At 40.3% G+C, this 10752-nt stretch overlaps 1 protein-coding gene across 1 annotated transcript in view; it reads left to right on the plus strand.

The window, feature by feature from the left end:
- LOC119737489 (F-box DNA helicase 1-like) overlaps window positions 1-9359 on the plus strand; it is a 40716-nt gene extending 31357 nt beyond the window's left edge. Inside the window, exons 16-21 of the mRNA XM_038211887.1 lie at window positions 759-822; window positions 2246-2431; window positions 3508-3600; window positions 4551-4672; window positions 5614-5748; window positions 6783-9359. Of these exons, the coding sequence (XP_038067815.1) occupies window positions 759-822; window positions 2246-2431; window positions 3508-3600; window positions 4551-4672; window positions 5614-5748; window positions 6783-6872 (690 nt within the window). The 3' untranslated portion in view covers window positions 6873-9359. The remainder of the gene's footprint in view (window positions 1-758; window positions 823-2245; window positions 2432-3507; window positions 3601-4550; window positions 4673-5613; window positions 5749-6782) is intronic.
- Window positions 9360-10752: the final 1393 nt, after the last annotated feature.

The raw sequence follows: 10752 nt of genomic DNA on the forward strand, positions 1-10752 counted from the left end.
GCATTAGGGTGTGCATGCAGAGAGTATTGTTACCACTAAAGAGTTGGGTTCAAACATTTCATGAAGGGGTAGTTTTGAAACTTGCAAGTAAATCTTCAACGTATTTCATATTGAAATAGAAGTACGTTTTAATTGGGCTTTGGATAAATTAATCACTTATTTCCTAAAAAATCAAGCAGAATCTGTTGGCGGGGCGTTATAAAACATATATTGACTGCTTTATCCCTTGGAAAACAAGCCTCCCCTGGTGATCCATGGAGCATTCCATTTCTCTCGGCCGGGAGGCTTCACACACCACTCGAAGCAGTGGATATTTGATTATTATTACACCCTGTACTTATTTTCTAGCTAAATGGGCTTCATTCATTGGTTAGTATTCCAAGGTAGTCTTGTGTGGTTTGCAGTTTCCTTATTTTTTTTCTAAATTCCCAGTTGCATGCCTAGCATCAGGGAAGTGAAAGTAAATATCCCACTTATCTTGCTGCAATTTAACTACGGATGAAATATATACACATTCCTCGGGGAGAGATTTTCCATGGAAAGTTGTCGACTTTTGTTAATGAAGCTGAAATACGTTTGAAAGGCACGTAGGAGCATTTGCAGTTACCCGGAGAACATACGTACCGATTTAATGGGAAAATCCTTACTCAAAGTGAAGATAAAAGTGGTACCAAATACGTGTTTTTGATCTCTATCTTAAATAACCCCGTTCAATTTATCTTCACAGTCTTATTAAATATCAATATTTTTTTTTGCAGGGCATTGACCGTTACGGTATGGACGTCATTTTGGATATATACCAACTGCTTCAGCCTGAAAACAGTAGGTTGATATCCTGAGTACATGAAATGTCTCAAATGAATGTCATTTTATACAATGCCTGACTAAATCCCTGTCATCTAATTGGTGGATTGTTGATCACATGTCATTGAACTATTTGTCCCAACATGCATCGCGGCCATGCCACAAAAATGTAAGTTCCATTGCACGGTAAAGAGAACTTCCATTGCATGGTGGCGCTATAACCCAGCTCTGGTGGCTCTGATGCTGTACAGTTGAGTACCGGTTTACAAGTGACCAATCAGATGACGGGGATTTATTCCGGCGTTGTATAAAACATGTAATGAATATTTCACATTCGTGCAGTGGAAGGAATCATTTTATTCAGTGACCGATGGAATGTTCCATTGGCCTTGTGGAATGGAACACTCCATTCGTCACCTTATGAAATTATTCTTACCTTTGCACTCATAAACATTTCATTATTTGTATAATATTATGCAAAAATAGGTCAGTATTTTTTGGAAAATATTGTTACACTGACCTGTTAAACGTTTTGTGTTTATAGACGCTAGAAAAACCAAGAAACAAATGCTGTTCTTGTAGTCTGGTTCCCAGACCCTACTTGAGATGAAATGGAACAGTTTATAGACGTCAATTGTCAGGTCAGGGAACCAAAGTATCTGGCTTGCACCTGGTCACAGATGCTTAACCGATTGCAAACGAAATGTGGGACTAACCAAATGTTTTTTTCAACGATGGTCAGACGACCATCATTGGAAATTGATACAAAAATTCACTGTTATTAGAAATGACAGCACACCAGGTGACATGATTTCACAGGATGCTTGAAACTATTATTTACTTGCAGTCAAGTAAAATATTTCACAATAATTTGATAGTTGATGTTTGCAAATGTTGTGTATTACCTTTTAGCACAGACGTTTCTGCAATATTTAGAGATGATTTTTTTTGCCATGAAACGAGGCATATAAACTGGTATCAGTAAATTAAAGAAAATACGTTGAAAGTTTTATTAAGGGAATAAATGTGTGTTCGGGAGGTATTATAACACTCTGTTTAAGACCGGTGGGAGTCTGGATGGGCGATAATTACCCATCCACACTCCCACCGGTCTTAAACAGAGTGTTTAATACCAACCGAACACATATTTATTCCCATTCATAAATACCTTTTCGGTCAAAAAAAAAAAATCTCTGCGGTCCAAAAATCAAAACAAGTCAAAATTAGACGTTGCCAACCATTTTGTGCAACAATTTTACTTCATGTTTTACAAAACACCCCTCTGACTATAATATGGAATGCCCCTCCACAACTTGTTACCTTATAAGGACATTGGCGTGCGCGTCGCGCGTACTGCGCGATGTTGTGCAAAATGCAGCTGGGCTGGTAAAGTGTGAATTTCGTGTATCACTTGTTGACTTTTTTTTTTTTTTTTTTTTAGAAAGAGGATTCATCAAGAACAAGTACATATACACCCAAAAGAACCTTCCAGCTCTGAAGAAATACGCCACCGATACAGAGAACAAAGATCTACTCAACAAAATAAGGATTGCTGAGATGTACAACGTTCGTATACCCGAGCTCATAGAGAAGATTCGGAGCCGAACTAAACCCGAGACTATGGCAGGTAGGTAGCATCAGCGAGCAGGAGCATGTAGCAGCGCGTGCAGCAGCATGCAGCAGCAGCATGTAGCAGCAGTGGCTTGCAGCAACAACATGCAGCAGCATCGTGCATCAGCATCATGCAGTAGCATCGTGCATCAGCATCGTGCAGCAGCATCGTGCAGCAGCATCGTGCAGCAGCATCGTACAGCAGCAGCGTGCAGCAGCAGCGTTCAGCAGCATTGTGCATCAGCATCGTGCAGCAGCATCGTGCAGTAGCATCGAGCAGCATGCAGCAGCAGCGTGCAGCAGCATCGTGCAGCAGCGCATGCAGCAGCGGCGTGCAGTAGCAGCATGCAGCAGCAGAGGGCAGCAGAGGGCAGCAGCGTGCAACAGCAGAAACAACATCAGCAGCATTAACAGCTTGTTGAGAAGTCACAGTCCCCAATTCGGGCGATTCACAATTCCATGCGCCACCAAGAGTTTGCCACAAAGACTTAATTTTTCCCATTGTGGGAGATGGTCGACAAATTTGCAGCGCGGGACATTTGAAATTGTTAGTTTTTCTGGTCAGTAGTTTTGCAAGCGTATGATTCAAGTATATGTTTGGCCTTTTTTTTGCTTTTTATCAATATGGTGTTTTTTGTAAGGTGACAGAACACTATGCCCCAATCTATAACAAATTAGCTCAAGTTGTCTACTGACGCTCGTTCAAATGGGCCATGTTTTGTCGACCGTAACCTTGAAAAATGGACTCTCCATGGCAAACCGTTGGTGGCGCACTGCATTGTGAATCGCCCAAATTTGTAATTATGGTCTGTTTACATTCTGTTTGCTGTAAAGTAAGCCACATGAATTTACTGCTTAAGTTACCTAAGTTGCCGTCACAGGTACCCATTTACTATTCGGTTGGGAGATCAAAGCAAACTGTCTTGTCCAAGGACACATGCCCACAACCCCAGGCTTGACTCGAACCCCCAACCTGCAGAATTACCCACAGAGCATGAGTTCAATGCTCCAGATTACGAGGCCTGGCACTCCACGGCAGCCATATTGGAAGCTCACAATGTGATTTTACTTAATTTATTTTGTTTACTATAGATATTGTCCTGAGCACAGCTCATCAGGCCAAAGGTCTGGAATTCGACACGGTCAAGATCGCAGATGACTTCGGGATAAGCGAGGCTAGGCTATGTAAGTTGGAGAGCATTATGGTAAAAGGAAACTTTCTGTACTGGGGTATTGTGCACAGTTGATCGGAGTCGGATGGTGCCAAGGGTGGATACTGAACCAAATGTTTTACATAGGGGAAAGGATTACGTATGTAGTATTGTGCGCTATTTCCACATTGTTGTATTAAAACTATAAGGTACGTGTAGGTGATGGCTTGCTAACAGGATGCTAAGATGCTGGGTAAAATCTCCTGCCTTAAAGGCCCACTGAAGTTTAATAGCATCCTGTTCCAGAAAACTCATGCCTCAACGGTCCACTGACTTAGCATCCACTACTTAAACCACTACACCAGCAAGAGTCCAGGAGTCTCCTGATGACAAGCAGAGTAAACCAAACCAACTGTTTCTTCGCAGAACCACACAACTCACAGAGAGATATCATTCACATGGTGTTACCGCAAACCTCCCATTCATTGATCATGTCCACCATGCAAACCCTTGACCCTAAAGGGGCCATGGGGGGGGGGGGGGCAGCATCCAACCCCCCCCCCCTCAACTTTTTCCGCGATAGCTCGCGACCCGAGCTGTTCTGACTTTTTAGCCTGGAGCCTTGTGCATCTTTTGATACCAAAAACATCAAAATCGGGCTACGGATTGCTGCGCAGCGGAAAATTTTCCGGCACTATGTGCCGTAAAAACTGAATTTCCCCATATACGTAGTGCACACAAAGCAGAATTACCATTCGTGCATATGAATAAGTAATTAGCCATAATTCCAAAACCCTTTGACCTATAGTCATGAAGTTTCTTGGGTATGTTCATGAATAGTTGTTCTATGCATGTACTGAATTTAATGCCAAAATAACCCGGTCCTTTTAGGGTTAAGTCTAACTCCTCCTTGCTAGTAAATGATCATCAAAGTGTTCTGCTCTTTTGAACAATTATTTTGAAAGTTTTTGTTGTTTCTTTTAGCTCCCTTAGTTGTCGTGGACAAGGATGAGTTGAACATGGTGTACGTGGCCATCACAAGAGCCAGGAAGAGCCTGGTTCTCAACAACAGCCTGATGAAGTTCATCGGTGAGCAGCCTACGTGGGTAAGTCTGGAAATCCAAATTGTGAAAAAAAAGCAAACATGAGCAGTACCTCAAAGCCAAAAATTTGGGAAAGTGTATGGGCTCTGTCAACTGTAATAAAGGGAGAGTACCATCGGGAGAGACATTCGAACGCATTGCAGAAGACGCCTGACGCTGTTGCAAGGACGCTATGGCTTTGTGCACATTCAGAATAGAATTAGTTGTGCGAACTTTACGCCCATGAACCAGTACGCGCATGCTGTTGGTTAAACAGACTTCACTGACTTTGTCTGTGTGTGTACAAAATGCATGAGGGATTAGCGTGTTAAGATGTCGCCCGGAGGTGAGTTGAGGCAATCTTGACGTCTTAACCCATCAGAAAGGCCTGTGTATAAAAACAGCCAGTGCGTGTTATGCTGTCCTCCGATGCGAACTGGTTAATAGCATTTTAGTGTAAAGATAACAGCAGATGCATCCAGAAGGGGGCTTGAAATGCAGCCATTTATGTGTACGCACATACAAATTTGTATCGTAAACAGCGCCCTCTAATGTCAAACTATAACCAGCCCCAGCCGCTCCCCCTCCCCCACACTACTTTTATCTTGTGTTTACTATATGATATATTTTTTTTGTTCCAGTCATGACTGGTATTGGGCGATTCCAGCATTAAGGAAGAAATTTTAATGTCCATGACGGAGCAAATTAACCATGATATTAATTATTCAGAGAAATGATCCAAAACTCCTAATCTGTAATCTCCTTGACCATTACTAGATAATGGATGTATAAGATTTGAAAAAAATACATTTTTAGGTTTATTAACTGAGCTCTTCAACATGCAAATGAATTGTCTGACATGTATTGCCAGCGACGCTGTCATTTCCCTATTACAACCACGCTTATTGGCAGTGATTTGTGTCTCTTATGAGTCATATTTTTTCTTCTGCCGTCCCCAATAACAGGAGAAGTTCGCGTATCCCGCACCAGCCATGCTCCGCGATAGGGTTGGTAGTCAAGATCCCAACATCTGCGTCGAATGTCGCGAACAGATCCCTGGCAACTGCGTGATGCTGCTCAGGAAAAACGCCCGCAAAGTGGTGAGACGTTCTTCTCCTTTAATTATTGTGATTTACCTTTCAAAAACTGTAAAAGCATCACATGTTGACAGCTTAACCACCCGACCACCAAGCTTGCCAGGGTCGGCTAGCCGGTTCGAAGCTGATGTAAGTGTAGAAGTGCATTCACTATCTTGCCTTATGAAATCGTGCTAAAGAAGATGTGAATTTTTCTCGCACACATAAACCCATACACAAAATGACACGTGTCGTACCTAAGTCTTTGAATTACAGAATAGTTCCTACATTAGACAGAATTTAAACAGTACACAATAACAATATATCTGCTCGTCGTCTCTAACGGTTGTCATTTTCTGGCAATAAACGGGTTTCGATTAACAAATGCATGCATGAATTAGCCCCAGTTTGACTCCAAGAATCAATGGACAAAAACCATCTGCCAAGAACCCTCCGCTCTAGTTCCAAAAATCTTCTCACTCCTTACCCAGTTATCACCAAATCATACGGTCAACGTGCCTTCCAATAATTCACCTCTCCCAAACTATGGAACGATCTCCCAAACCATATCAAAAACTGCCCCACCTTGGGGCAATTCAAACCACTTGTTAAAACTCACCTGTTTACTTACACAAGCACATAGAGTCTTAAATGTATTGTACGCTATATAAGAACTGTTCATTATTGTTATTAATATAGACCACTCTCTGCATGCAATCACTGCACACTCAAAGATAGAGGCCCTTTCAACGGCGAAAACATTGAGCCAGCTGTTGTTAAAAAAATGTGTCATGGGACAGTTACTTTGCACAAAAGCTGCTTCAATGCTTTTGCCATTGAAGGGGGCCCCCATGCTCACATTGGTCCATATTGGCTCACCATATGCAAGGACTGAATATTCAAGTGTGAAAAATGCCTTATGGCTTAAGACATTGGAATCAACATTATAAATATAATACAAAAGTACAGATTTTATTTTGCATCCAATAATTTTTCCTTCACCTTGTATTTTGGCATTGGCTTCATCTTTGTGATCCTTTCTGTATTTTTGTTTTTAGGCTTACCCCACCGTCAGTCGAGCAGGCGGGCTTCTGTGCCTGGAATGCTCACTTCAGATGTACCCTGCCCTCCATTGCATTCTGGGATAGGAGGCTCTTTGGTCGTCTAACAACCGTTTCAGACTGGCATTGCAGACTCACGCTGTACCATTATTTTTCAACAGAATTGAATGAAAGATGCATATTTGGCCAGATTTAACCAAAAATGATCATTTTTAAAATTGTATACTTACCATTTTCAAAGGTCTGGCTCACAGACAATCAGAGAAAATGTAGGAAAACCCCTTTTGTTTGCATCTGATTGGCTAGAACTTTGTGGCCTTTTTCTATACATATTTAATTCATCAAATATTGATCACCTTCAAGAACATTTTGAAAAGAATACTGGAGTGATGAGTGGTGCTCAAATTGCTCTATTATTTGAAGACCAAAATGTTGAACCTCAAAATTCCTTTGCGTGGTAATTAATACACAAACACGGCAATTTCCCAGAGCCTGCTTGCAATGTTATTGACAGCCACGATAAACAGAAATATGTATCACCAACAAAATCAAATTGGGGATTGCAAGTAGGCACGGGTCTTTGAGAGATTTTTCTTTCTACCTAGACCAACTCTTTTTGATTTTGTGTTTTTTTTTCCTTTTTATATAAACATATTTATTTACATTTTCTTAAAATTGAGTCAATCCTTTTTTAACTGATCTTTTACATATAAGACTAGCTCAGCACAAAATTTGCTTGGCTAAAATATGTTACTAGCCAAAAATGTCTTGCAGTTTTAAACTGCTTGCTATTTTTGTTGTTGTTGTTGTTGTTGTTGTTGTTGTTGTTGTTTTCCATCCAACTTTAAAGATGTGATGGAAAGTCAGGTATAAGCAGGGTGTCACTTGAAAAGTAGAACTATTTTCTTAGTTTGTTCTCCCAAAGCCCTAGATCATTTCACAAAGTAAGCCGTAAACGTGGCAAAGTGCGGGTAAACTTTGGAGGTGGTTGTTTGGACATGAAAGTCAACAAAATGAGAGTGCATTCTAATGTGTAACACTCAGGCATAAAGTGCAACAGTCATGTCAGTGTCACAATGCTAGATCACTGTAGCTGCTGAAAATGACGTTATAAACAAATAATGTAGTTCACGTATATGTACAAGTACACATATGTAGCGCTCGACTTTCTGTAAAAAAAAAATTGTTTTTCAAATTAACAAATGATAAAACAGCAGTATTATAAAACAACTATTGGGCCAAGTAAAAAAAAAAATATATAGTTGCTCGTCCGGCTTTTTAAAAAAAAGAAGGAGGTGGCCCCCTTTTTTCCCCCCAAGATGCGGATTTCTTAGATGGCGCCATATGGCGGGATCGATTCTTCCATTTTCTAGACCTTTCTACCAAATTTTGAAATTGCATACGTAGTACAGTTGTGCTGGAAGCAATACAGATGACAAAATATATTGGAAAGGTATGATTAAAAAAAAATAGGCAGGCAAGAAAAAAGAAGAGGGTGAGGAAAAACTGGTTCTTTTTTGTGCTTGGCCTCAGAACATGGTTTGTTAGTTTGCAATAAAATTATGAACATGTGGTTATTAAATTTTTTATAGTGTCTGGCTGTTTGGTTTTCATTACCTATTGTGCTATATTATTCACAACAGATATTTTTATAACTAGCAGTAAAGAATCAATGGTAATTGTACATGAGCCCTCAATTGACCAATCGTGTGCCCTTTTTAAGTGGCAAACCTTTGTCCTTCATGTAAAATGCTTTCTGATTGGACCTGCCATTTTGTATTTGACTAGCTATAAACGAAGCCATGGTGCCTTCACATGTAAAGCATATAGACCGTTTGTGCATTTAGTGTTGCTGATAGGAGCCATATATAATGACGGGACGCTTTGTTTACATGTGCGCTTTCTTGTGGGAGCTTGGTGGCTTTCGTCCCCAATTGGCTCCCATAGGAGAAGCAAATGTGAACAAAGCAAGACGTTGTCATGTTTTAGGCCTAGTAAAATGACATAAAAAAACACATCCATGATGGCTCCTGTTTGGAATCAGTCTGTTGGTTTTTTTTTATTGAGTGCTTTATAATTAACAATGCAAGATATTTTAATCAATGAACAAACATTTTTGGTAAATTTCAATGTCTTCATACCAAAGCTGAAATAAGGTCACATTGCATCTGATCATTTGAAAATCCACAGTTTGAAGACAAATTTCCTAAAGAATTTTGTTTCCTGAGCGTATTTTCATAGTGTAGATTGCATACAGATTTTGTATATTGAAATGCCAGTAAGAAAGTGGATGCAAGATTTTTGAGAAGAGAGAACGCAATTTTGTTAATTTGGTTTTTCTTCTTAAATTTTTTTATTAAGGTTTTGATTTGTGCTTTTATTCAGGGAATAAATATGTGCTTGGCCAGTTCAAAACCAGTACATTTAAATCGGCTATAGAGGCCAGCTAGTCGCGAACAATGGCCTAAATCCGGCCAAGCACATATTTATTATATAATCAAGGAGTCAAGTTGCTTTTCTATGGTTATATAAATGTTCTTGCCTTTGAAAATAAAACGCATAAGAAAGTCATAATTCCTAGTTCCAATTGATATTTTCTTCATTTTAATGTCCTGTTTATTTATTTGATCTTGCGTTTAATAACGTCTGAAATTGTGACATTTTAAAAAAAAAATCGGGAGGAGGGGGAAGTGTACATACCAATGGATGTCTTATCTTACTCAAGTGTATAATCAAATCAGTGGAACGTCTTTAGACTTGCAAGCATTTTGCTTAGTGTTTGAGAGTGAAACTTAACTTTCTGCCTTTTGTAATTTATATACTGTTGCTGTACCTAGATGCAGGACAAAAGGATATTCCAATACTTTCCACATGTGCCACGTGCTGCATCTTTCTGAAATTCCTTGCTTGGTGATTGTTTCCCTCAAACCTATGATCTGTCCTGTTTCAAAAGGAATGACGATTCCTGCCTTTAGTTTTCCAAAGTACTCAATATGAACTTACTAGTCTCCACAAAGACTCGACATGGGTAGTACATGCTCGTGAACTGCAGGAGTAATTAAATCACGCACAAGTATATTGCCGCAAATTTTCTCTACTTGATTTCAAGATGTGCAGCCCCTCATCCAAAACAGCAGAGCACAATTTGTATTGTGAATAAGATTTGAAACCTTGCATGGTGGGAGTATGAACTAGGCAGGGTTTGCGGTGACACCATGTGGACAGCTCTTTTGGGACGATGTCTGGTTCAACCAGTTCTTTTCAGAACCACACACCTTTCTAAAAGAGATTTCCACAAGGTGTTACCGCAAACCCTCGCTAGTTCATACTCCCACCTTCCACCTGGTGAAGAGGGCCGGGCAGTGCTATCATATAGGATTACCCCACAACTCCCACGAATGGGCAAAATCCGGCAAGCATCTGTAGAACAGATGCATGAACACTTCAGTGAAGATTTGGGGCGATCTTTACTAGGCAGGCTAGTCTTAGTGGACAAAAAAAAAGTTTATTACGATAGTCACTTGGTGTTGTTGAGATCTGCAATTTTGACTGCCACTTTGTCACTCAATTCGCAGGCGATTCACAATGCAGTGCGCCACCAAGAGTTTGCCATGGAGAGTCCATTTTTCAAGTTTACGGTCGACAAAACATGGCCCATTTGAACGAGTGTCAGTACACAACTTGAGCTAACTTGTTATAGACTGGGGCATAGCGTTCTGCCGCCTTACTAAAAAGAAACATATTGATAAAAAGAAAACAAACAGGGCAAACGTATACTCAAACGCTTACGAATCTACTGACCGGAAAAAAAACGAACAATTTCAAATGTCCCGCGCTGCGAATTTGTCAACCATCTCCCACAATGCACTGGGAAAAAATGAACTCTACGTGGCAAACTCTTTGGTACACTGCATTGTCGCCTGAATTCAAGAGATGGCCCTTCTCCACTTATGTAATTTAACAAGTA

Source organism: Patiria miniata, unplaced genomic scaffold (genome assembly GCF_015706575.1).
Source record: "Patiria miniata isolate m_02_andy unplaced genomic scaffold, ASM1570657v1 HiC_scaffold_3, whole genome shotgun sequence".
In the NCBI taxonomy this organism is placed as follows: Eukaryota; Metazoa; Echinodermata; class Asteroidea; order Valvatida; family Asterinidae; genus Patiria; species Patiria miniata.